The sequence below is a fragment of the Rhineura floridana genome, chromosome 8 (assembly GCF_030035675.1).
Source record: "Rhineura floridana isolate rRhiFlo1 chromosome 8, rRhiFlo1.hap2, whole genome shotgun sequence".
NCBI lineage: Eukaryota > Metazoa > Chordata > Lepidosauria > Squamata > Rhineuridae > Rhineura > Rhineura floridana.
The window spans coordinates 9,335,252-9,362,967 of NC_084487.1; the positions used below are offsets into that span (position 1 = coordinate 9,335,252).

Here is a 27,716-nt window from a genome sequence, read left to right on the forward strand (position 1 = left end):
TTGCACAAATCAGTTAAAGGTGTAGCAATGCTGCTAAAGTGAGGAGCAAATTTCCGGTAGTAACCTGCTAACCCCAAAAAGGATTGAACCTGTTTCTTAGTACGTGGGACAGGCCAACTCTGTATGGCTTCGATCTTAGCCTCTAGGGGTTTCACACAATTCTGCCCCACTCTATGACCAAGATAAACAACTTCCCCCAGCCCAAATTGACATTTCTGAGCTTTGATGGTCAGTCCAGCATACTGCAGTCTCTGTAAAACAATTCTCAAGTGATTAATATGCGAATCCCAATCTGAACTGAATATAGCTATATCGTCCAGATAAGCACAAGAAAATTCACCTAGTCCATTAATCACTGAATTAACAAGTCTCATAAACGAAGCAGGAGCATTTCGAAGACCAAATGGGAGAACTTTAAACTGAAACAGTCCCATATGCGTAACGAAAGCTGATTTCAAAGCAGCATCCCCATCCAAAGGTACTTGCCAATATCCTTTGGTTAAGTCCAAAGTGGTGATGTACTTTGCCGCTCCAAGTCTCTCTATTAAGTAATCCATTCCAGGCAAAGGATACGGATCCACTTGGGAAATCTGGTTCAATTTCCTGTAATCCACACAAAAACGCACTTCATTAGCTTCTCGTTTAGCCACTAACACAATAGGAGATGACCAAGGGCTAGTAGAAGGCTCAATGACTCCCAACTCTAACATAGCTTGGATTTCTCTTTCCACCACCTCAGCATTCCGTCCAGTAACCCGGTATGGTGGAGATTGTATGGGAGGGTGATCCCCAGTGTTAATAGAATGCATAGCCAGCTCAGTTCTCCCAGGCTTGCTAGAAAACATGGCTTTAAATTCAGACAGGACTTGGAACAATTGAACTCGCTGCTCCTGGGTCAAATTCTCAGGCAGGGTAGCTTCAGCTCTTCCCCCCTCCTGTTGACTCTCAGCGACCAAGTCCAAAGCATCTTCTGTGATCTCACGCACATTGGTGCAAGCCAAAACCATACGTTTCCTAGAAAAATATTGCTTCATCATATTGACATGAAAAACTTTAGGTTTCCTATTGGAATCAGGGTAGGCAAGCAAGTAATTGGTGTCACTCAACTGAGCTTTAACAATAAGAGGGCCTTGCCAGGCCACAGATAACTTATTGTCCACTTGGGCCTTTAGCACCAAGACTTCTGAACCCACAGCAAATTGTCTTGCTTTTGCATGTGCATCATAATGGGCCTTCTGTTGTTGTTGAGCCTCACCCAGATTTTCATGAGCAACTGTCAAGACATCCCTCAAAATATTCTGCAGCTTTTGCAGGTAAGTCACAACAGGTAAAGATACAAAGTCTAGCTTTCCTTCCCACTCAGTCCTGAGCAAAGATAAAGGTCCTACCAAATCTCTTCCAAAGACTAGTTGGTTAGGACTGTAGCCCAAACTGGCAGAAGGTGTAGCTCTATAGGCAAACATCAGAAAAGGCAAAGCTACATCCCAATCCTTAGGATGCTCTAACACATAGGCTCTTAACATCCTATTAATGGTGGAATTCATTTTCTCACATAAACCATTCGAAGCATGACATCCAGCAATTGTAACATGGTGCTCAAGGCCAGCAAGCTCCCAAAGCTTTTTGATTAACTTGGCAACAAATCCAGGTCCTTGATCGGACAAAATAGTCTTAGGGAAGCCCCAACGAGAAAATAACTCCAGCAAAGCTTTTGCTATAACTGGAGCAGTGATGGAGCTTAAAGGAATGGCTTCAGCAAATCTCGTGGCAAAGTCAATTACTGTCAAAATAAATCTTTTCCCAGTTTTAGACGGATTGAAAGGGCCTATCACATCCACGGCCAGTTTAGCAAACGGTTCAGACACAATCTGGGACACTTGTAGGGGTGCTTTAGGGTGGTCCCAGGCATACCTGACATTTTGACACATATTACAGGACTTCACATATTCTTTGACAGTTTTAGCAATTAAAGGCCAATAAAACTGCCGAGTAACATTAAATAGTGTACGCTTAACTCCCAAGTGTCCTGCAGTCACAACATCATGTGCCAGCCGAAGCACATCCATTCGAAACTGTTTTGGAACTACGAGCTGCGTAACAGGTTACCAGTCAATAGAATTCCCTTGTGGTACATGCTCTCTATAAAGCAAGCCATTGTTCCAATAAAATCTTACTCTTACAGTCTTTGATAAAGCAGACGGGCTATTTCTGGCCTCTTCTGTGCAGGCTTGAAGGCTTTTATCTCCCAATAAAGCCGTCTTAAATTCCTGAGAGCCAGCAGATGGCAGCCCACATTCCTCTGCCCCCCCTGCTCTGGGCTGTAAAACGGAACTTTTTTCCTGCAGCTCGGGCAAGCTCACGGCTTGGTTTTCTGAAACTGACTCTACGTCAGCAACTAGGGGTAACGTCTCCACATCACCCTCCAATGTTTCTGGGGTTGCTTGAGACCTAGTAAGAACATTGATCTCAGCCCTTCTCACAGTCTCTTGATGATTTACAAATAAAACATCGACTCCAATCAAAACAGCCCATAAATTGTTGTCTGAATGGACTATAACTCTGTGACGTCCAGTCCAATTTTTATAGGTCATAAACACATCAGCCACGGGGACTTGCATCGTTTTTTGTCCATAGGCTGTCTCTGAAAACGTTAGTCCTGGAACAATTTGTTCTTACTTCACCAGGTGTCTTGCCACGCTGGTTACCTCACTGCCCGAATCCTGTCTTCCCATTACTCTAATGCAGTTAATATACACAGGTTCTGAAAATTGAGTTTGAACCCACTCCTCACATTCTGGAGAGAGAAAGCTCGGGGAACCTTTCTCAGGAGGCTGACTTGCCTCTCCTCCTCCCTTTGTTTCCCCAAGGGTATTTTGAATGACACTCACCAAAGCAGCTCTTACAACAGCTCCACGAGGGATTTCAGGGCAGTCTTGTGAGTTCGGAGCAGAAAATACAAAATCGGACTCTCCCCCATCGTCTTCTCCTGCAGAGGACCAAGATGAAATTTCAGGAAGCTCCATTCCAGGTTCTTCTATGTCTCTCACATGCACAACCGGAGCAACCTTGGGATTTTTCCTTGTAGCAGGTGTGGGCTTAGCCAAGACTTTAGCACAGGAATTCGCCTTGTGGCCCATTTCTGCTCTACGTTGGGCTGCCCTTGAAGACAGTTCGGAAACTACAGTTAGTCCAGAATGCAGCGGCCAGATTGTTGACGTGGACAAGAAGGTCCGCTCATATTACACCCGTTCTGGTTCGTCTGCACTGGCTTCCTATTTGTTTCCGGGCTAAATTCAAAGTGCTGGTTTTGACCTATAAAGCCTTACACGGCATGGGACCGCAATACCTGGTGGAGCGCCTCTCCCAATATGAAACTACCCGTACACTGCGCTCAACATCTAAGGCCCTCCTCCGAGTACCATCCCATCGAGAAGCTCGGAGGGTGGTGACTAGAAATAGGGCCTTTTCGGTTGTGGCTCCCGAACTATGGAATGGTCTCCCCGATGAGGTGCGCCTGGCGCCGACGCTGCTATCTTTTCGGCGCCAGGTGAAAACCTTTTTATATTCCCAGGCATTTTAATGCGTATTGTTGTATTTTGCTACTGTTTGATTATTTTTGTTTACCTTTGTTGGTTTGATTCTATTGTTTTATTGTATTTATATATTCCTGATTGCTTTATTTTATGTACACCGCCCAGAGAGCCCTTGGGCTTAGGGCGGTATATAAATTAAATAAAATAAATTAAATAAATAAATTTCCCCACATCTGAAACATTTTATGTCCCCAGGGGGCTTCTGCTGTAATCCATTTGCCGGACCTGAGACTACCTTGGGGTGACTCAACCCCTCCTTCATCTCTCTAGGGGGTTGCCATGGTTTCTGCATTCCCGGCAACTCCCGTCCCAACGGCTTGGCCGGAAAATTCCCCTGTTTTTTAACAAAGGCAGGCTTCTCCCCTCCTGCTCGGTTTTTCGACATACGGTCAGCTAAAGTCCCAGCCTCTACAATTGTCTGAGGCTGTTGATCTTTTACAAGAACCACCAGTTCCTTCGGGAGACGCTTTTAAAATATCTCCCTGGCATACAAGTCCACAACTTGTGCTCTGCTTGCAGCTTCAGCTGTATTTACCCAACGCTCAACATTTCTTCCCATTCTGGCTGAAAAGGCAGCATAACTCTCTCTGAATTTCTTCTGATCAGCTTCCAGACGCCGGAAACAATCGTCAGCAGACATAGCAAAGTGAGAGCGTGCCAGAGTATAAAAATGGTCAAAATCATCAGAAAATTCATCAGGTACAGAGCTCAAAAGTTCACGAAGCTCATCTTGAGCGTTAATTCTTAATGCACTCATCCAATGCTTTTTTGCCACATGTTGGTCTCTGCAAGCACGGGTAAAAATTTGAAAATAGATATAGATGTCTTCCGTCTCCTGGAAGGTTGGGAAAGCTTTTTTATGAAAATTTGGTCCCGCATCCCGCTCTTGTTTCTGCTGACGGGCACGCTCATAACTCTGTCGACTCAGCCGGTCTTCTCTCATAGCTTCAAATTGTAAAGTCAGCATCTGCATTTGTTTTGCCAGATAACGCTGCAAACCTTTAGGCAGTTCTTCCTCTTCTTCCTCCTCTTCTTCCTCCTCTTCCTCGGCTAACTTAAGTTCTGTATCCTCCTCACACACAGGAGGCTGTACTGGAAGCACCGGAATGGACGCACCTCTCCCCAACTGGTCAAGCTGTAGAGGTAACGCGCTTCCTTCCATCTCTTCCACTTCTGCGGCTCCATTAGCCCCATTCTTTTGGGATCTAGTTTTTATCTTCTGCGACATTCTGCTCTAGACTCAACTACCCAAAGTAATAAACGGTTGTGTCAGAAATCTCTTCTTAATTTACGGATTGCTGCAATGCACTTATATCACGCAGTGTGTTCACCAAGAGCAAGAATGATCTCGATCCGCACCACTGCCAGCCATGTCATGCCCCTGAGCCTCTCCTGGCCCCAGAAGTCATGCTTCAGACCCAATTTCCACCCTTGGGGAATTGATCTGGAAACTCAATATCAAATTCCTCCTTGCCAAGGCCGTGTAAAACGGGTGTATTTTATCACCCTATTTGTTTAATCTGTACGCAGAACAGATCATATGGAAAGCGGGATTGGACCAAGATGAAGGAGGTGTGAAAACTGGAGGGAGAAATATCAATAATTTAAGATATGCAAATGATACCATACTACTAGCAGAAACCAGTAATGATTTGAAACAAATGCTGGTGAAAGTTAGAGGAAAGCACAAAAGCAGGACTACAGCTGAATGTCAAAAAGACTAAAGTAATGACAACAGAAGATTTATGTAACTTTACAGTTGACAATGAGGATATTGAACTTGTCAAGGATTATCAATACCTCGGCACAGTCATTAACCAAACTGGAGACAATGGTCAGGAAATCAGAAGAAGGCTAGGACTGGCAAGGGCAGCTATGAGAGAACTAGAAAAGGTCCTCAAATGCAAAGATGTATCACTGAACACCAAAGTCAGGATCATTCAGACCATGGTATTTCCGATCTTGTATGTGTGGATGTGAAAGCTGGACAGTGAAAAAAGCAGATAAGAGAAAAAAATCATTTGAAATGTGGTGGCATAAAGTTCCGCCGCATCCAGTTGTCATTCAGGAACCTCTGCGTTGACTGAACACTGGCTCAGCCAGGAGCTACACACAGGGACCAGCCATGAAGCTCACTGGGTGACCTTGAGCCAGTCACTGCCTCTCAGCCTCAGAGGAATGGGAAACCCCCTCTGAATACCACTTACCATGAAAACCCTCTTCACAGGGTCGCCATAGGAATCAACTTGAAGGCAGTCCATTTATATTTTTAAGAATACAAAAATACACCAGTTCATATCTGAGCATGTTTTCCTGGGAATGGACTTTAGTATGAAATATCTGGGAGTTGCTCTGTATCTGAATAATTCTAATTAATTTGTGTCCTGTTGCTCTCTAAGGCTCTCTTATTCACAAAAGAAGGCATCGATCAATAGTAATTTGCCCTTTGTGTGTGCATGACCCTAAGTGAGCCTCGTGATCCCAGTACTGTCCCTTGTATGCAGGACTCTGCTGTGAGGAACTGAACTTGTTTGGCAGTGCTTAATTAATGAAAATTGATTTCCTTCCCAAGAATCACAGATTAAATGTTTAACTTGCTAATTACAGAGAACAATTCATAACTCCATGGATTAACTACTGGCCCTTTGGAAAGTCTCTCCTCTTTAGTTCTTCATTTGTAAACTGCTTCACAAGGTTGTTGTGCATATGAAAAGACAATAGAACCCTTCACTAATTGCAGCTGCTACAGAAATAACCTTATGCACTGGTCTGAATGCAGGGGGAAAGCCTGGAACTGTCACTAGAAGCTAAAATGATGAAACTGAGGGTATTCATACTTTGGACACATCATGAGAAGACATGATTCACTAGAAAGGGCAATAACGCTGGGAAAAACAAGGGACTAGAAAAAGAGGAAGGCCAAATAAGTGATGGATTGATTCCATCAAGGAAGCCTCAGACCTGAACTTCCAAGATCTGAACAGGGTGGTTCATGACAGATGCTCTTGGAGGTCACTGATTCATAGGGTCGCCATAAGTCGTAATCGACTTGAAGGCACATAACATTCATTCATTCATTGGCGATCAGTCGTGGCCGAGTAAGACTCTCTTCCAGGGTAAGGTCTTTAACAGTGGGTCTGTAAGTGACTGTGGAGGCCAATTCTGGATCCACACAGCCTCCCACAGTGAGGACAAGGTCAATACACACACTGGCGTGCACACAGCTCAGACCCTGAGGATCTCTGCATATAGACATATTTCCATAACATGCTGAAGATGGGAGCTGACCAAATATAAGCGCTCATGAGGGATATATATTCGCACAGGACCTGAAATGAAGCGGGCAGGCAACCCCCTCGCTCCTCCCCCAGCGTTAAAAGCTGGCGCCTATTGGTGGTGACATTCGAAGGCACCCAGACGATGCTTAGTTTTTTTACTCCTCTGATTGCCTTTGAAAGCAACGCTAGGATCCAAGTCCCCAAAAGGATCCCTCGATCAAGTTACACCTACTTTGCCATTGGCTGCGATGGCGAGAAAGTTCCCCGCCCAGCACTAAAAGGACGTGGCAGGCTGCAAGACTTAGTTCCTTCTTAGCTGGAATTGGGCTGCCCCGACGCGGCTGCGCCCCGCCCTCTGTCACGATTGGTCGGATGAAAGGAGGACGGCCAACTCCTCTCTGTCCGCCCCCACACTTTACCTGCCCGGGCTAGAGCGGTGGTAGTTCTGCGTTCCAGAGAAGGCTGGCCCGGAGGTCGTGCCGCTGTCTTCCAGCTGCTGATCGGCTCCTCTCAAGAGCGTAGCTCCAGAGCAGCCCCCGCCTCTCGTGCCAACACCGCTCCCGGTGCCAACATGACAGACCGATCTACCTTCGACACCAACGTGACCACCCTGACACGGTTCGTCATGGAGGAAGGCAGGAAAGCGCGGAGCACCGGCGAGCTCACGCAGCTGCTGAACTCCCTGTGCACGGCCATCAAGGCCATCTCTACCGCCGTGCGCAAGGCCGGCATCGCCAACCTGTGAGTTCGCTGACCGAATGCTTCCTCCTCGAGAATGCGCATGCTCAGCCGCCTGTACCCATTTGCTTGTCCCCTCTCTCTTGTCAGGACAGTGGGTAAGATTTGGCTGATTAACGGATGGGAAGGTTGGATGTGGCCAAAGGGGGGCCCATAACCTGGAACTGGTCTTTCCCCACGTTATATTTCCTTGTCCTCAGCTCTTTCCTTAAGGCTACTCCTGGGACCCTGAAACAACCCAGCAACCACCAAGAGGTCAGCCAATGCAGCCTTTACTTGTTTAGAGAAAGAGAGAAGCCCACCCCACCTTGGACCAAGATCCATATGCACTTAGATATCTTTAGTTCGGGACGGAGTCGAAATCCTTAGTAACCCTGTGCTCTCTGGACCTCCCCTATGTTTACAACACTCCTGTCGTCATCTTGGTCTCTCCAGACCACAGACCAGTGCATATGATATCCTTTGCTATCAAAATCTCCTTAGACCAGAGTTTGGAAAAGTTACTTTTTTTGAACTACAACTCCCATCAGCCCCAGCCAGCATGGCCACTGGATTGGGCTGATGGGAGTTGTAGTTCAAAAAAAGTAAGTTTTCCATGCTCTGCCTTAGACTAGTAGTAGACTAGTAGCCAGATAGGCGGCCTAAAAATTAAATTATTATTATTATTAACTACCGAGCTGTGCCTAAAATCTTACCATCCTGGGTTCTTTCATTCCGCCGTATACATGTATAGCACTCTGTGTCAGAACCCAACTGTAAGTAGCTGCCACTTCATTATCTTGGCAATGAATTTTCATTTATTAATAATTAATATTCAGGCTTACTAGCTCCACCATGTTGCAAATGACTTGAAGGCACATAACAACAACAAAGCTCTACCAGGATATTTGATGTCTTATCTCGTGGAAATGTTGGGTGTGCATTTTCATCTTGGGATGCGTACCAAAGATTGCTTCACAGGATACACTATTTATTCCTTTGTTATCGGTATACACAACTTAACTCCATAAGACCGAAGGCCCATCTAGTCCAACATCCCTTTCTCACAATGGTCAAATAGATGTCTATGGGAAGCCCACAAGCAGGTCACGTGTGCAATAGCACTGTCGCCACTTGTGATCCCCAGCAACTGGGATGCAGAGACATGCCACCTACAATGCGGGATGTAGTACTCAGCCATCATGACTAGTATCTATTGATAGCCTTATCCCCCATTGAATTTTTAATTCCCTTTTAAAGTTGTCTGAGTTTGTGGCTTAATCTTGTCCAGTTTTAGTTCTCAGTTTCTGGCCTGGAAACATAGAGTAATGAACTGAAAATAAGTTGAACTGGATATAGAAATTGTTGTTGTTGTTATGTGCCTTCAAGTCGACCACAACTTATGGCGACCTTATGAAACAGTGACCTCTAATTGCATCTGTTATAAACCACCCTGTTCAGATCTTGTAAGTTCAGGTCTGTGGCTTCCTTTATGGAATCAATCCATCTCTGGTTTGGCCTTCCTCTTTTTCTACTGTTTTTTCAGCATTATTGTCTTTTCTAGTGAATCATGTCTTCTCATGATGTGTCCAAAATATGATAACCTCAGTTTTATCATTTTAGCTTCTAGTGATAGTTCTGATTTAATTTGTTCTAACTCCCAATTATTTGTCTTTTTCGCAGTCCATGGTATGCGCAAAGCTCTCCTCCAACACCACATTTAAAATGAGCTGATTTTTTTCTTATCTGATTTTTTCACTGTCCAACTTTAGTTGACAGTATTTCAGAGCACTACAGAAAAGAGAACAAAAGCACTTTTGCTTAGGAAGCTTTGACGTAGTGCCGTTTTCTTTCAGTCTTTGGGGATACTGGATGAATGCATGTTTTTTCTGCTTTTCTTTAAAAAAAAAACACCTTGAAGTGTAGATCTTACAATGAAGAAAGGTATGTGGACACCCTCTAATTGTGTTTACTCTTTCATGAGCAAGTTATGATGTAATTCCATCTCCATAGAAAGAGGAAGCACGAACAGACCGATGTCGCCACTTACCATGTGTACATCTATTTGCACATACATCGTTGGAACTCTTGATCCATTGGTTATATTAGTTCTTCCTCTATTGCAATACAGCTAGTTTAAAACAAATAAAGCCAGCACAGTAGCAGTTTGCAGAACTACTGATACACTGTGACTATCTTATCAGTATACGTGTTAATGTCTTACTCTGACAACATTTTAGTGGATTTTCTTACTATGTGGTCCTGGATAGTATTCACATTATCTATATAGGATAATGCAATTTTATTTAGGTACAATCCATTAAAAAAGATAAGATATTCAACATTTAAATACAAGGCAACATAAGCAAAAAGTTGCATTAAAGGGACTTCATGAGAAATCCAGAAGCAAGCTTTAGACTTTGCCCTTTTTGATTATTATCAGGACAGCTTTGTTGCATTGGATCAAGGTGATATTTACAGTTCAAGGTACACTTCTTGTAGCATCAGAGTGTTTGCTTCAATTACACATGTGTTTCTCTTCTAAATTTAGCTTTGACATGGCTATAAAGGACAACAAAGATTAAAAAATTAATTTGCCCCTTTTAAAATATAAATTATTTGGCAGTTTAGTAAGTTAAATTGTATTAAATCCCATTCATTTCAGTTGGAAAGTTAAGCATGACCATTCGACTCTTGTTTGTTCAAATGAGTGAGATTTAAAAAGACTTATCTGGTTGGATCACATCCAAAATTGGGGGTTGTTGTCATGTGCCTTCAAGTCAATTACTACTTATGGCGACCCTATGGATCAGCGACCTCCAATAGTATCTGTTATAAACCACCCTGTTCAGATCTTGTGAATTCAGGTCTGTGGCTTCCTTTATGGAATCAATCCATCTCTTGTTTGGCCTTCCTTTTTTTCTATTCCCTTCTGTTTTTCCCAGCATTATTGCCTTTTTAGTGAATCATGCCTTCTCATTATGTCCCAAAGTATGATAACCTCAGTTTCATCATTTTAGAAAGCCTGCTAATACTGTCATGACCTTTTTCTTGTGATCTTTTTTCTTGGTTCAGATATGGAATTGCTGGTTCTACCAATGTGACAGGTGACCAAGTGAAGAAATTGGACGTCCTTTCCAATGACATGGTGATCAACATGCTGAAGTCCTCTTTCACAACTTGTGTGATTGTATCAGAAGAAAACAAAGACGCTCTCATAGTGGAAGAAGATAAACAAGTCAGTACCTCACACAACTTTCCCAATGCTTGCTTTCAAGATGGCATTGAGCAACATCTGTCTTTGTAAACAAGTAAAAATTAACCCAAGATGCAGACTCTGCAGGACAAAGGGCAGTGCCCTTCTGAATGCAGAAAATGTACGCAGGCTCTATTGACTGTAGCACTAGACATTATGAGAGAAATGGGGGTTTCTAATCCTATGTTTCCCTTGAAACACTGATACAAGGCAGGGAGGCTGTTGACAGGGAGAACTGATAGGCAACACAGATGTATAAGCCTCCCCTTGTAAATGCTGTCTCCTCCCTGCCATGATTTTAAAGGCCTACCTCCCAGTTTTTTAAAACTGGAAGAGAGCCCAACTTGATGAGTCTTTTCACAGGGAAGAATTGATGGATGAAGGAGATGTGTTTTTAGCATTTCTGTTTGCCGCCCTGGGCTCCTGCTGGGAGGAAGGGTGGGATATAAATCAAATAATAAATAAATAATGTTATTAAACACCCTTTCCACCCACCAATCCTTCCCCTGTAAGTGGCCTCTGTTCCTCATCATCCTGGCAAATGTGAGATTGGGACCCTGGCTTCCTGATAGATTATGTTCACCCTAACCTCATACTCCTGTTGCCTGGGTTGCAGCAAATTCAGTCGTTTATTTATTTATTTTATTTATTTATTAAATTTATATACCGCCCGACTAGCAATAGCTCTCTGGGCGGTGAACATAAAACAGCATAAAAATACAATAAATAACAAAACAATACTAAAATACAAGCAACAATCCAACACAATAAACATTTTTAAAATTAAATCAGTGTAACTTAAAATGCTTCAGAGAATAGGAAGGTTTTGACCTGGCGCCGGAAGGAGAGCAGAGTCGGCGCCAGGCGTACTTCCTCAGGGAGACTGTTCCATAGTTCGGGGGCCACCACTGAGAAGGCCCTAGATCTTGTCATCACCCTCCGGGCCTCCCTGTGAGTTGGAACCCGGAGGAGGGCCTTCGTAGCAGAACGTAGTGCACGGGCCGGTTCATATCGGAAGAGGCGTTCCGCAAGGTATCGTGGTCCCGCACCGTATAAGGCTTTATAGGTTAATACCAACACTTTGAATCTAGCCCGGAAACATATTGGCAACCAGTGCAAGCTGGCCAGAACAGGTGTTATATGCTCGGACCGCTTGGTCCTTGTCAGCAATCTGGCCGCCGCATTTTGCACTAGTTGTAGCTTCCGAACTGTCTTCAAAGGTAGCCCTACGTAAAGCGCATTACAGTAATCCAAACGTGAGGTTACCAGAGCATGTACCACTGATGTAAGGTCCTCTTTACTCAAATAGGGACGTAGCTGGGCTACCAACCGAAGTTGGTAAAACGCATTCCTAACCACCGAGGCTACTTGAGCCTCAAGTGAGAGGGAAGAGTCTAAAAAGACTCCCAGACTATGAACCCGGTCCTTTAGGGGGAGTGTAACCCCGTCCAGGACAGGGTATATATCCACCATCCGATCAGAGAACCCGTCCACCAACAGCATCTCAGTCTTTTCTGGATTGAGCTTCAGTTTGTTAACTCTCATCCAGTCCATTGTCGAGGCCAGGCAACGGTTCAGCAAATCGACAGCCTCACCTGAAGAAGATGAAAAGGAGAAGTAGAGCTTTAGATAAGCTGAGTAAGTTTTAAAGAAGATAGGTTGAAGTAGGTCTGATTCTCAGCACTGGCCCTCACTGGAATGAGCCTGACTTTGACTGCCTTTGACCGGATTGAATTCAGAACCTTTCCCCCCCACTTCCTCTCCCCTATATGTCAGCATGGATTCTTCAACAAACACACAATGCTATATGTAAATCACCAGTTGGTTTGAGATATTAAAAATGTAGCATGTTATAATGTGTGTGAGGGGGACTGGGAGTGCCATGTGTGAGCAATGCCTTTCCATGCTCACTGCAGCCTGATAAAATATGTCAGTTGGGCATGTGATAGTAGCAGGGGGAAAACGCAGAGGAGAAGTTGAGGGAAAAGGGGTGCTGGTAAGTGCATAACAACAAGAGAGAGAGAAGGAGCAAGGTGGGGGAGAACCTCTCCCCCACCGAAACCGCTGGAGCAGGATGCCAACTGAGAGTGGAAGACAAGGGAAGCAGAGAAGAAAACTTTAGTTATAGAGAGAGCTGTGAGAGGAACACCTATGAAGGAGATAGCTAAGGAAGAAAGTCTGAGGTTATAAATGTCAATGATGAGCCAGAAAAACACAGAGGAGATAGAAGTGCTGCTTATTACAAAAGGGATTCTTAATGAGAAGTTCCCAGGTGGAACATGGAGGAAGGTCCTGTTCTGGGTCTCCGAGGTGCCCTGAGGGGTTGTATAGGGAGCAAGAATCCTGATAATGTGTACTATTTTTTTTTTTTGCATGAAGAATATGAATTCTGCTAACATTTTCCTTATTTTACAAGGGGCAACCAGAATTAGTTAACAGAGAATTTAAAATGAGCATAATGTGCCAGGAATCACTTCTGGTTAACGTCCCAATAAAATGCGCAGCCTTTCTGTGCAAGCCCCCCATTTACTCCAGCGGGACTTGTGCAGGAGAGAGTTCTTAGTGGATCGTACACCTTTCCTCGTTTCTTGGCTTTGTGTGTTTACTTCCTTAAAAGTCTAGAACACTTGTCATTTGTTACAAATGTTCCCCCATTGTTGTTATTTTTTGTTCCCTGCCTGTGAGGTCATACAGGCTCTGAGGAATATGTGATGGGATGACACTTTACCAAATATTCCTTCAAACATTGTGGCTGAAAGAAGCCTTTTCCTACACATCTTGCTTCTAGAATCTTAAAGCAATGTTTTTGGGCTACGACGTCCGTCATCCCTGACCATATGGAGTGGGGATTATGGGATTTGGGGTTGAGCAATGTCTGGAGGACACCACAATGGCCATCCAACTAAACATTTTTCATCTTTGAACAACAATCTTCCCTGTTGAAAAACGTTGTGGCTACTTAACATATAATTAACACGATACTTCTTTCTCATTTAATCTTCATTGGCGTAAGAGCCACTGGCAGTTAAGCACTCTTCAGTGTTAAAAATTGCCTGAAATCCCCACAAAAGTATTATTCAGTCAGAGTATTTTAGCCACAAAACAAGCACTAGTCTGTCTATACATATCTACTTTATTGTGAGAATACTGAAATGCTTTTATCTTCTAGGGTAAATATATAGTTTGCATGGATCCACTTGATGGCTCATCTAACATTGACTGCCTTGTTTCTATTGGGACCATTTTTGCTATCTATAGAAAGGTAAGATATGTTTAATGGTTGTTTATGCAAGTATTGATAATGAAAAAACACAACAAAATATGCTGCTTTCTGCTTACATTAATGCTGAACATTTAATTTTCTGCAAGTCATATTTAGCAGAGACAAAGGTTAATTGAAGAGAATAATGTTATGTTCAGAACAAAACTCAAATTAGATCTGATTTTCTTCAGTTGGATGGGAGCCATTTGGTTTAATGATGTCAGGTTCATGGGATTTAAAGGTGTAAACCAGCCTTTGCCAGTCTGGAGGGCACCAAATTGGCAAAGGCTGGTGTAAACTGACTTTTCACACAGGGGAAGTGATACTGCAGCATAAAATCCAAGCTCACTGTGAAATCCTCAAAGCACTTGTGCCAGTAAGAGTTTCCTTCACTCCAGTGGGGATCTTATTTACACAAATGACGTGGAGGTTACCGTGTCAGGATATGCACCTCATTTTGACAGGTAGCTGACCTGTTTAAAGAGACCTGAAGTTCTGGAGTAACATGTTTTTAAATCTATCAATTGATTGTGGTTAAAGCACACACACCCTGTCATTTGTGTTAATTGTTTAGATTTTAGGATATGATGTATTGAGGTAGTATACATTCCTGGGACTTGCTAACTGACTCAGCCAAATGGCAAACTCTGACGGTATCTTGGCAGTGGAGCCATGGCGGTTTCATGCATGTTTGCTATTTTGGGTTATTAGAAGCTTCCAATGGCCTACTCAGCTCAGTCCCATCACTTTTGACTCTCAAACACCCCTCTTGCCCATCTCTTAGTTGTGATTGTTGGGAACTGAATAATGGGCTTCATACATACACGGCAGCGCGGAACTTCCCAGAGCTGCTTTGACCTATCAATACTCTTACTCGGTCTCTTTTACTTTAGCCTCAGTGCAGTCAAATTCCTTTTTGAGCAGCATAATAATAGTTCTCCTGAAGTTTGTTATGGAAATTTGTATATGCGGAGATCGTCAGCGGTCTGAGCTGCATGTGTGCCAGTGTGTGTTTAGATCTCTGAGACTTAAGATTTAGTAAAATAAGAACAGCTTCTTTATTTATAGAAATACATAGTACATAGGAAAGGCATACCTCGTTCTAACTAACTAAGTTGGAGGAGCAATGCCCAGACTTAGATATTGCCCTCACAGCTCAGGAGAGAGAGCAAAGACAAAGGTGTCTCCTCTCTCCTCAGACAGTCAAAGAAAAAGACATGAGAAGGAGGGGCAGGTCAGCTTCCCTGTGCATATCAGTTTACAATGGAAGGCAGTTAGGTAGTGAACAGTACAGGTAAAGGTAGGCAAGCCTAGCCAGCTGGAGGACCCTAACCCTACCTTCTGGAATACAAACAAAAGAACCCAAACAGGAATTGCTCTTGCCCCACTTCCAACAAAGTTAATATTTGGGTAATAATTTCTGCCCTTTATGCATTATAACTAACACTAAGTCTTTGTGTGTATTTACTAAATATGCAAGGGCCATGCAATCTGTGATTCTCAGGCCTTGCATCTTACAACACAGCTTTGGCATATATACAGTCAGCTTAATAACTCATTATCTTTCCCCTCATCACTCCCTGTATTAGTAAAGAGGGTGTGACAATTGGGGATGCACTTAGAGCCTTAACAGAGAGGAGGACAAGGGGGCAAGAGTCTCTAACTGTTGTTAGGCACCCCTTACTCTTGTAGAAAAATGTGGTGGATATAGAATTCCTCCTCCAAGGTCCAACTCTCAGTGAGGGTGGTGTATGCACCCTTTTTTCATGCTGCTAGGGTACTCAACTAGGCCATGGTTGGGTGCCAAACTGAAGGGAAGCAAGCAATGTGTGCTACTTGGTTCCCTCCAGCCTGGGATCTAAAAGGAGAAGGGGAGGGAATTGGGCCTTGTAGTGCAGGTTCCTTGAATCCAGTGCCCACCCCCAAGGATTCTTTAAGCTCTGAGAGGATTAGGGACATGGTAACCACAAGCAGCATGAATCTTAAACCCACAACCAGGGCCATTTGTGAGGGTTGACAGTCACATGGCTCATTACTCAACCTAATTTGCAAAAATGAACAGTCTCTATCATATGCCAATAACAAAGTTGTCTGTTGGCCAAGCAGTAGGTTTAATGAGTTCCTTCAAGCATACACCAAATAGTTTGTTATGCTGAGAGGGTAGGCAAGGGTCCCATAGAATCAGGGCCAGTTCTAAAGGGCGGCCAGGTGGGGCACTGGCCCGAGGGCCCCTGGAGCTACAGGGGGGCCCTCAGCAGCCCTTTCCGTGATCCGTGCCCCCCCACGCCTCCCCACGTACCTGTCTCCTGTCTTTTACCATTGCCCTTAATGAAGATGGCAGCCGTGGTTTCCCAAAGGGGATAAAGCCCTTGCCACCATTTTAGTTGATGGCAGAGATGCGCTCGTGTAGCACACACGCGTGCCATCAACCAAGATGGCGGAGGCTTCATCCCCTTAGGGAAACTGCGGCCGCCATCTTCATTAAGGGCAGTGGTAAAAGACAGGAGACAGGTAGGTGGGGGGGGCCGCCCGTGCACACACACACACGCCAGGGCCCAGGGCAAGCTGATGCCCAAGGGCCCCGGCATGCCTGGAGCCGGCCCTGCATAGAATTACCAGACAATAGGATTGAGGAGAAACTCCTTCAGCACTCAGTGGAGCAGTTAAAACCTTGAATTTGCCAGCCATGTAGAATTCTCTTTGAGCACTGACATTGACCCTTCCCACACAGTTCTCTTTCTTCAGCCATCTCCATCTTTCATGGTTCATGGGAAGAGGAGCACACCCTTAAGATTAAAAGCTTTAAATGTCCAGATTTTAAGGTTCTTGGGGAAAGGACCACAGCTCAAGCAGTAGAGCATTTGCTTTGCATGCAGAAGATCCCTGGTTCAATTCCTGACGTCTCCAGTTGGGCCCGGGAGAGATTCCTGTCCAAAACCCTGGAAAAGCCCCTGTCAGTCATTGTAGATGTTACTGAGCTAGATGGAACGGTGGCCTGATTTGTCATATATTTTTCTCTTACTCAAGGCTTCTGCTGGGGCCCCATCTGAGAAAGATGCTCTGCAGCCCGGGCGCAATCTTGTGGCATCTGGTTATGCCCTCTATGGCAGTGCCACCATGCTTGTTCTTGCTTTGGAATGTGGCGTCAACTGTTTTATGCTTGATCCGGTAAGGAATGCTGTTATGGCCTATCAAAATGGTATTGTTTGTGGCTGTGCTTTTTCTTTTAAGTAGACAAATGTTTATTTTATTTATGTATTTATTTTTTTACTACATTTATGCCCCGCCTTTCTTTTCATGCTAGAAACCCAAGGCAGCTTCCATATGGTTCCCAGGCGGTCTCCCATCCAGGCACTGACCAGACCTGACCCTGAGCTGGCCTTATGTGCCTTTAGATCATAGCCTGGGACCAGGGATGATTTTTATTGTTTTATAAAAAATGAGAAATGGGTTTACCCTAAGGGAAATTAACAGAGCTGATTCCACTCTAAAATAAGTCAAGTGAAGTAATGCTCTTAAAGGAGCAAAATAAATATCCATGAGTGTATTGCAATAGCTCACCTGACTCAAACGGAGGAGTCTTGCGTTCAAATTCTTGTTTGGCTATGGTCTAACAGCCACGTGCATTCAATCTTATTTTTCTCCATGGAGAATGGGAATAAAAGTTATATGGTTGTTGTGGACAAACAAGATAAAAATCATATAGGATTTCCAATATGTAAATTGCCAGGGGCAGCAAGTGCCTCTAAAACAGGGGTGGCTAACCTGTAGTCCTGCAATTGTTGTTGGATGCCAACTCCCATCAGCCACCATGGCTAATGGTCAGGGATGATGGGAGTGGTAGTCCAACAACATCTGCAGGGCTATAGGTTAGCCGCCCCTGTTTTAGAGTGGGGACCCTTTGGGCCTCCAGATGTTGCTGAACTATGCCAGGGATAATGGGAGGTGTAGTTCAGTAGCACATGTAGGGCCAAAGGTTTCCCACCCCTGATATAAATCATAGGTTATCAACAGCATCCCACAGAAGAATCGGGGTTTTCAGCTGTTGCTGAAACAAGGTGGTCACTCATTAATTGGGCTCCTACTGGGAGAAAGTTTTGTTGTTGTTATGTGCCTCCAAGTCGGCAACCCGATGAATCAGCAACCTCCAAGAGCATCTGTCATGAACCACCCTGTTCAGATCTTGTAAGTTCAGGTCTGTGGCTTCCTTTATGGAATCAATCCATCTCTTGTTTGGCCTTCCTCTTTTTCTACTCCCTTCTGTTTTTCCCAGCATTATTGTCTTTTCTAATGAATCCTGTCTTCTCATGATGTGTCCAAAGTATGAGAACCTCAGTTTCATGATTTTAGCTTCTAGTGATAGTTCTGGTTTAATTTGTTCTAACTCCCAATTATTTGTCTTTTTCGCAGTCCATGGTATGCGCAGAGCTCTCCTCCAGCACCACATTTCAAATGAGTTTATTTTTCTCTTATCAGCTTTTTTCACTGTCCAACTTTCACATCCATACATAGAGATTGGGAATACCATGGTCTGAATGATCCTGACTTTAGTGTTCAGTGATACATCTTTGCATTTGAGGACCTTTTCTAGTTTTCTCACAGCTGCCCTCCCCAGTCCTAGCCTTCTTCTGATTTCTTGACTATTGGCTCCATTTTGGTTAATGATTGTGCCAAGGTATTGATAATCCTTGACAAGTCCAATGTCCTCATTGTCAACTGATATAAATCTAATAAATAAATAAATTAACTGCACAAAAAGCAAGTGATCCTGAAAAGTAATCATGCATCATATATGTGAATTAAAACTTTCAGTCCATGAAAAGTCCAAAGGCCTCCTTTAGCTCTAGTAGGGGTGTGTAGGGGTGGCTAACTTGTGGCCCTCCAGATGTTGCTGGATTCCAACTCCCATCATTTCTGACCATTGGCCGTGCCAGCTGGGGCTGATGTGAGTTGGAATCCAACAATATCTGGAGGTCCACGGGTTAACTATCTGGTGTACACTTAAGGAGCTTGGAATTTAAGGTGTCATGGTTTACTCAGCCTTGTTTTGAAATGGCTACTATCTTCTCTTAATCTATATCCTAACTAAACCATGTCAACCGATATTCTTGTACACTTTCAGATTGCATCAAGTGTCTTAAAGAGTAAGTGCATGCGTGCATGTGCGTGCTTGTGTGTGTGTAAGACCTAGAATATTTTCATCTTTGAACTTTGCATGTTTCAACATAGCTGATGCCATGCAGCTTAAATTAAAATTGCTTTCTAGGGGAAGTAGGATTTGATAACCTTGCTTGAATGTTTGCCCATTTGTTCAGTTCCAAGGAACTCATGTTTATTTTCCATTGCTAGAACCTGGCATTCTTAAATATGTATGGCTCAAGTAGTTGCATGTAATTTATATTCTTTTTGTTTCTTTTTAGTTGCTAGACTGTTATGTTTTGTGTATGTAGTAGCATTTTTCTTAAAACAACTGTGAAAGCATAACCATCACTTATGAATGGTTGCAGGGCAAGATTTGTATGGTTGCTACAAAGTATTTTGAGGTGCTATCCTAGTAAATAGGATATTGAAAAAGGTATTCCTATTATTTATTTATTTATTTATTTATTAAATTTATATACCGCCCGACTAGCAATAGCTCTCTGGGCGGTGAACATAAAACAACATAAAAATACAATAAATAACAAAACAATACTAAAATACAAGCAACAATCCAACACAGTAAACATTTTTAAAATTAAATCAGTATAACTTAAAATGCTTCAGAGAATAGGAAGGTTTTGACCTGGCGCCGGAAGGAGAGCAGAGTCGGCGCCAGGCGTACTTCCTCAGGGAGACTGTTCCATAGTTCGGGGGCCACCACTGAGAAGGCCCTAGATCTTGTCATCACCCTCCGGGCCTCCCTGTGAGTTGGAACCCGGAGGAGGGCCTTCGTAGCAGAACGTAGTGCACGGGCCGGTTCATATCGGAAGAGGCGTTCCGCAAGGTATCGTGGTCCCGCACCGTATAAGGCTTTATAGGTTAATACCAACACTTTGAATCTAGCCCGGAAACATATTGGCAACCAGTGCAAGCTGGCCAGAACAGGTGTTATATGCTCGGACCACTTGGTCCTTGTCAGCAATCTGGCCGCCGCATTTTGCACTAGTTGTAGCTTCCGAACTGTCTTCAAAGGTAGCCCTACGTAAAGCGCATTACAGTAGTCCAAACGTGAGGTTACCAGAGCATGTACCACTGATGTAAGGTCCTCTTTACTCAAATAGGGACGTAGCTGGGCTACCAACCGAAGTTTGTAAAACGCATTCCTAACCACCGAGGCTACTTGAGCCTCAAGTGAGAGGGAAGAGTCTAAAAAGACTCCCAGACTACGAACCCGGTCCTTTAGGGGGAGTGTAACCCCGTCCAGGACAGGGTATATATCCACCATCTGATCAGAGAACCCGTCCACCAACAGCATCTCAGTCTTTTCTGGATTGAGCTTCAGTTTGTTAACTCTCATCCAGTCCATTGTCGAGGCCAGGCAACGGTTCAGCAAATTGACAGCCTCACCTGAAGAAGATGAAAAGGAGAAGTAGAGCTGCGTGTCATTAGCATACTGATGACAACGCACTCCAAAACTCCTGATGACCTCTCCCAATGGCTTCATGTAGATATTAAAAAGCAGGGGGGACAAAACTGACCCCTGCGGGACCCCATATTGGAGAGCCCGCGGTGTCGAGCAATGTTCCCCAAGCACTACCTTCTGGAGACGACCCGCCAAGTAGGAGCGGAACCACTGCCAAGCTGTACCTCCAACTCCCAACTCCGCGAGCCTCTCCAGAAGGATACCATGGTCGATGGTATCAAAAGCCGCTGAGAGATCAAGGAGAATCAACAGAGTTACACTCCCTCTGTCTCTTTCCCGACATAGGTCATCGTACAGGGCGACCAAGGCTGTCTCAGTGCCAAAACCGGGCCTAAAACCCGATTGAAATGGATCTAGATAATCGGTTTCATCCAATAGCGCCTGGAGCTGGCCAGCAACCACCCGTTCCAAGACCTTGCCCAGGAATGGAACATTCGCCACTGGCCTGTAGCTGTTAAAATTGTCTGGGTCCAAGGAAGGCTTTTTCAGGAGTGGTCTCACCACTGCCTCTTTCAGACAGCCCGGGACCACTCCCTCTCATAAAGAGGCATTTATCACTTCCTTGGCCCAGCTACCTGTTCCATTCCTACTAGTTTTTATCAGCCAGGAGGGGCAAGGATCCAGTACCGAAGTGGTTGCACGTACCTGTCCAAGCACCTTGTCCACGTCCTCGAGTTGAACCAACTGAAGCTCATCCAACAAAACAGGACAAGACTGTGCTCCGGACATCTCACTAGGATCTACTGCTATAACTTGAGAATCTAGGTCCCGGCGGATACATGAGATCTTATTCTGGAAGTGATCGGCAAACTGATTACAGCGGGCCTCCGATGATTCCACCGTGTCCGGAGGGTTTGAATGGAGAAGCCCCCGGACAACTCGAAAGAGCTCCGCTGGGCGGCAAAGAGATGATTTAATAGTGGCAGCAAAATGATGTTTTTTAGCTGCCTTCACTGCTCCTACATAGAGCTTAGTCGAAGCACTAACCAGCGCATAATTGTATCCGTCGGGAGTTCGTCTCCATTTCCGCTCAAGCCTCCTCCTATCTTGCTTCATCGCTCTCAGCTCCGGAGTATACCATGGAGCTGTATGAGCTCTACACAGGAGAGGGCGTGCAGGAGCGATCGTGTTTACAGCCCGGGTCATCTCCGTATTCCACAGAGCGACCAGGGCTTCAGCAGGAGCGCCAGTCCTATCAGCCGGAAAATCCCCCAGAGCCCTTTGAAAACCTTCAGGATCCATTAGTCTCCGGGGGCGGACCATTTTAATAAGTCCCCCACCCTTGCAGAGGGAAGAGGTTACTGAAAGTCTAAACTTCAGCAAGCAGTGGTCTGTCCATGACAAAGGGAGTGTTGTAAAACTCCCCACATCCAGATCACTTTCCCCATGCTCAGTAGCAAAAACAAGGTCTAGAGTGTGCCCCGATACATGTGTTGGACCACTAACATATTGAGACAGCCCCATGGCTGTCATGGAAGCCATGAAGTCCTGAGCCGCGCCAGACAAAGTGGTCTCGGCATGAATGTTGAAATCCCCCAGTACTATTAGTCTGGGGGACCTCAACAATATATCCGAGACCACTTCCGCCAGCTCAGTTAGGGAAGCCATTGGGCAGCAAGGTGGGCGGTACACCAAAAGGATTCCCAGCCTGTCCCTCTGGCCCAACACAAGGTGCAAACACTCCAGGCCAGTAACTGAATGAACATGGTGCTTGGTGAGTGAGATGGAACTCTTATAGACGACAGCAACCCCACCTCCCCGACCCTCAGATCTACCATGATGCTGAACCAAGTACCCCGGTGGGCAGAGCTGAGAGAGACCAACTCCTCCCTGCTCACCCACCCAGGTCTCGGTTATACATGCCAGATCGGCTGCCTCATCCACAATCAAATTGTGGACGAGGGAGGTTTTATTATATACCGATCTGGCATTTAATAACAGCAACTGGAGATCTGAGAGTTGGCTGATAGGACTACCAACGACCTTGCGGGTGTGGGAAGGACCGGAACAAGGCACAGCCACAACATGTCTGGACCGCGTTCCCCTTACCTGTTTCAAGTATTTATATACTGCTTTTCATCAGTAAAGATCACAAAGCGATTTACAAAGAAAATAAAATAAAATTAAATCACATGGAATGTAAAATAATAACAATTAATACCGCTTGTAAAACAGATAAAAATAAACATTCATAAAATAGGATTCCACTCACTTAATGCACTTCCACTCACTCTTCCCACACATAATCCACACCTCCTAACAAACCTATACCTCAGTCAACCTACACTTTGCACACATTCACTCACATACAAAACACACGCTCCCTCACTCTCAGCAGTTACCTGTTCCGTAGGCATATATACATAAAGACCCTATTGCAAGACTGGTAGCCTAACACTGTGTGTGTGTGTGCTGCCTTCAAGTCGATCCCGACTTATGGCGACCCTATGAATAGGGTTTTCATGGTAAGAGGTATGCAGAGAGGGTTTACCATTTCCTTCCTCTGAGGCTGAGAGGCAGTGACTGGCCCAAGGTCACCCAGTGAGCTTCATGGCTGTGTGGGGATTCAAACCCTTGTATCCCAGGTCGTAGTCCAGCACCTTAACCACTAACACCATATGAGGCTAAAACCTAATTTTAATCTAGGATTCCACCAACCCCAATAAAAACCTCAAACTGTTCACTCACTCATTCACATAGGGTTCTTATTAATTACTTCACAAGGGAATTTCAGTTCATTGGATTCACTCGGTATGATTTTTGCTGACTAGCCCATGTCTGTAGACATACACTGTTCTACCAGTACCAGCTTGTCCAACAACTCTTTACACTGTGGTATTCTTTGTTTTGTAAATTTTGTATGAAATTTACTCAGGAACAAAGTATATGATGCAAAAACTGATAATTCTTGCTTTTTTATGCTAGGCAATTGGGGAATTCATTTTGGTTAACAGGGATGTCAAAATAAAGAAAAAAGGAAATATCTACAGCCTCAATGAGGGATATGCTGCATACTTTGATCCTGCTGTCACAGAATATCTTCAGAAGAAGAAATTTCCACAGGTAAGCATTCATATCCTGCAAAGAAATTTGGAATCAAGATATACAAGAAGACAGCATTTCTTTTAGTCCATATGTATTTGCTTTGTATCATTCCACAATGAGTTGGATTCACACTTTCCCTTCCATTCACTGAAGGGAACCTGTAGATTGGATTGGAAACACTGTCCTAGCCCATGGATAATAACAGTCATTAGAGCAATGCAATGGGCTCCAAGGGTTTTGAACAGTAGACATTACCTGCATGAAAACCCTTTTTTAGGGAAATGGGAAAACATGTGAATTGTTACCCATGGAAAGTACTTCATATTTGATAGGCAGCAGTATACACAATGCAATATGTGCTATGTGCATGAGTGATCATTGCATCTAGTGATCAGCTTGATTTTCTCCCATATGGGATTTTTTTAACTTTGGGGGCAGCCCCAAGACATGTCTGCACAGCTAGGTAGGAGTGCTGTCCCAGAGCATCCACTCCACACAGTCTGCGCATATGGAGTGCTTCAACCTGTGCTGATTCCTTGTCTTCTCACATGGCTGAGAGGCATGATTGTGAAGTCTGCATGGGTGGCTTCCCTACAGTGGCCATGGTGATGGCCTGGAGGAAAGGGCATCTTCTGTTTGCTGGGACACCTCTTGTCTTTCTCATTGGATGCTACATCTGCAGGAAGGGGCAAGTGTCCACACCTGGGAGAGTGGTAGCTGCTGTCTGCTCAGCATCCTCTTGGAGGATGCAGAATGTTCAAACTCTTATCCTAATAGAATGTTTTACCAAACTACTGTTCTAGGATGGTAGCTCTCCCTATGGCAGCAGATATATTGGTTCCATGGTCGCTGATGTGCATCGCACTCTGGTGTATGGAGGAATCTTCCTATATCCAGCCAATTCTAAGAGCCCCAAGGGAAAGGTAACACAAAACATGCCTACTTTTACAAGACATTATAATTTGATATCAATGTTTTCTTCATGTTTTACAACTGAACCTACTTCTAAGTGCATTTTTAGGTGTCCAGACTTGCACATTGGGCAGGAACACAGCAAGTTGTTGCTGTATTTTATTAAAGGCTGGGAGGAGTGCATTCTACCACCTTCTTCTGTAAGCTGAGTGATATTGTCCACCCATATTCACTTGGCTTCCCCAGTACATTTCTGGCTCCTCTGCTATGTACAGTAGGGCCCCGCTTACTGGCGTTCCGTTTTGCAGCATTCCGCTGATGCAGCAGCTTTCAATTCGGGGAAATTCCCCGTTTTAAAGCTGATTTTGCAATTTTACGGCATTTTGCGACATTTTTGCGTCATTTTCGCACGACGCGGCCCATTATAGTTAATGGGTTCAGCTTTACGGCAATTTCCACTTTACGGCAGGGGCCTGGTGCCTAACATGCCATATAAGGGGGGCCCTACTGTACTTGTGAAAGTACATACTCTGTATGTATTTGTGAAACAGTGTCATCACGGTGTAATTTATGTGGCTGCCTACAGATGGTGCTAGCCCTGCAAACTATAGTGTGATGATAAGGAGGAGGAGGTTGCCTGACGCAACAGAGATCAACCCTGGTTAATTCAGCTGGGTCAGGGAGCTCCCTCTGGTGGTGAGGGGGCATTGGTTGGGGCCTGGAGAGCAGGTGGAGCTGGCGAGTGAAGCGAACAAGGATGCAGCCTCTGGTCACATCATATGAACTGGGTGATGCTCTCAGTCACACTTGCTTCCCCTATACCTTACCTTGGAAAATTTAAGGCTGCAATGTTATGAGCTTAGGATTTGAAACTGGGTGTGACTTGTATCAAGTTTGGCCTCAAGATGCATGAATAGGTCAATAGCACTTTTAAATACCACAGAATGTCCTAATAGCAGGCATGGGGATTGTGCTTTGGAAAGACAGGCTAACTCTTTCTCCCTATGCTTTTTTCTTGATTAAAATGTTTCTGTTTGCCCTGCATAAGGAGGGATCCCTCTCCCTGAGCACTGCAGTATTAATTTGAATGATGCCTCCCACTGGTGTAAAACTTGTTCTGCAGTCAGAAAACAAGCATAGCAGGGAGTGAGCTGGAATAAAATCTTTGCCCTGATGTGCTAGCTTTTAAAAAAAATCTTGCAGGAAACTTGATACATGGGACAACAATTTAAAAAAATGGCACCCCCTGCCTGCAACCTGAAATGGTACAGTCCACTCTACAGCTCAGGAATCTCCCACCTCATTCTGGATACACCAACCTGGAAATTCTGGTAAAAGGCTATCTACTTGAATCATGAGGCAGCATCAAAACTAATTTAGTTAACTGTTGCATTTCCAGTTTTGATAGCCGGCATCATTTTAAGGAACAAAATACTCTATCTACTTCACTACGGAGTGACCACTTTTTAGCCACATTCAGTTTTTGTTTACTGACATTTTTCAAAATGACATTGAAATGTAACATCAAACGTCAGTAATAGAGAAGTAAGCAGAATTATTTCTATGGCAAACTCTTTCCCCACTCTTCTTTGGATAAGGGAAGGGCCTGTATTTATTTAGCCAAAAACTTTAATCTGAATTTTGAAACTGTTTTTCAGTGTTTGCTTCAACTTGTAGATAAGAGGCAGTTATTCATTTACACAGAATGTCACAGACAGGATCTTTTTCTCTAGACATGAATGAAGCAGTGTTTTTTCTGTACACTATTAATTAACAGGGCTAGCCCTCTTGTGCAGTTTCACTGATAGAGCCTGCATTTGCTTATGTGCATATTCCTTCCTTTTCCTCCAAGAGCTCTAGTTGAAATGCAAAGTTCCCTCTACTCAGCCTCCATTTTACCTATAACAACCCTGGGAAGTCGGTTAGGCTGCTAGATAGTAACTGGCCAAAGGTCATCCAGTGAACCTCGTTGCTGAGTGGAGGTTCTAACTTGGGTCTCTCTGCAGTCCTAATCCAGCACTCTAACCCAGAGATGCGGAAGCTGTGGCCCCCAGGATGCTGTTGGACTAGAACTAGATCAGTCACTCTGATCCTGCCAGTAGCATATGCTTGTCTCAAAGATTAAGCCATGCATGTCTAAGTACACACGGGCGTTACAGTGAATGTGCTCATTAAGTCAGTTATTGTTCCTTTGGTCGCTCTGATCCTGCCAGTAGCATATGCTTGTCTCAAAGGTTTAGAACTACCATCATCCCTGTCCATTGGTCATGTATGCTGGCTAGGACTGATGAACGCTAGAGTCCAACAACAACTGGTGACAGGTTCCCCATTCCTGCTCTAACCACTACACCACACTGGCTCTCTAAGCATAAGCATGTCTGCTAGTATAAAATGTGCAGAAGGGAGAATAACACACAACATGAATTTCTAGCTTATACTGCAATGCACCCTGAAGCACACTTATTATGAAATAAGTCCCTTTGGATACAGTAGAACTTATTTCTGAGTAAACATGAATAGAACTGTGAAGCAGAAAACCCACAGAGTACAACTGTAACATTCTCTTGTGAATATAACACTTGGCGCAAGTGCACTACCAATGGCTGTATCTCTCTTATTATTATTCACATGTAATTCCAGTTGAGGCTCCTCTATGAATGCAACCCCATGGCTTTTATCATCGAGAAGGCTGGAGGTACTGCAACAACGGGCAAGGAGGCAGTCTTGGACATAGTGCCGGAAAACATTCACCAGCGCGTGCCTATTGTCTTGGGGTCTCCAGATGATGTGCAGGAATACATAGCCCTGGTCAAGAAGCATTCAGCTAAATGAGGAGGACGGTGCTGCCACATCTGCAGTTGCAATGCCTTTCAGCTGGACCAAAGACCATAACTGTGCAATACTACTGACTGTGAAGCAAATTTACAAAATGCAAAAGAGCCATAACTTCATAATGCATAAAAAGTAAATGCAGTGCTGTCTTTACTGTGCCATTAAAAGCAAATCTAAGAGAAGTTATTTCAATTGT

General features: G+C 44.3%; 1 protein-coding gene across 2 annotated transcripts; it reads left to right on the forward strand.

Moving 5' to 3' along the window:
- The first annotated feature begins 7,278 nt into the window (after positions 1-7,278).
- Positions 7,279-27,706, forward strand: LOC133390150 (fructose-1,6-bisphosphatase 1-like). Of its 2 annotated transcripts, none has more exons than XM_061638122.1 (7): positions 7,279-7,612; positions 10,664-10,826; positions 14,014-14,106; positions 17,134-17,274; positions 23,657-23,794; positions 24,580-24,699; positions 27,329-27,706. In XM_061638122.1, exons 1-7 carry the CDS (start codon positions 7,443-7,445, stop codon positions 27,518-27,520), a joined length of 1,017 nt encoding a protein of 338 aa, XP_061494106.1. In that variant the 5' UTR covers positions 7,279-7,442; the 3' UTR covers positions 27,521-27,706. The 2 variants fall into 2 exon arrangements, with proteins under 2 accessions (XP_061494106.1, XP_061494107.1); XM_061638123.1 differs by lacking the exon at positions 7,279-7,612 and adding an exon at positions 7,622-7,707.
- The last annotated feature ends 10 nt before the right edge of the window (positions 27,707-27,716 follow it).

What these genes read in the sequence shown, in the direction of transcription:
- LOC133390150 (XM_061638122.1), top strand. Translation starts at nt 7,443, where the DNA reads ATGACAGACCGATCTACCTTCGACACCAACGTGACCACCCTGACACGG. An exon ending in AAGGCCGGCATCGCCAACCT is followed by an intron (nt 7,613 to 10,663) that starts GTGAGTTCGCTG and finishes TTCTTGGTTCAG; the next exon opens with ATATGGAATTGCTGGTTCTA. An exon ending in CTAAGAGCCCCAAGGGAAAG is followed by an intron (nt 24,700 to 27,328) that starts GTAACACAAAAC and finishes ATGTAATTCCAG; the next exon opens with TTGAGGCTCCTCTATGAATG.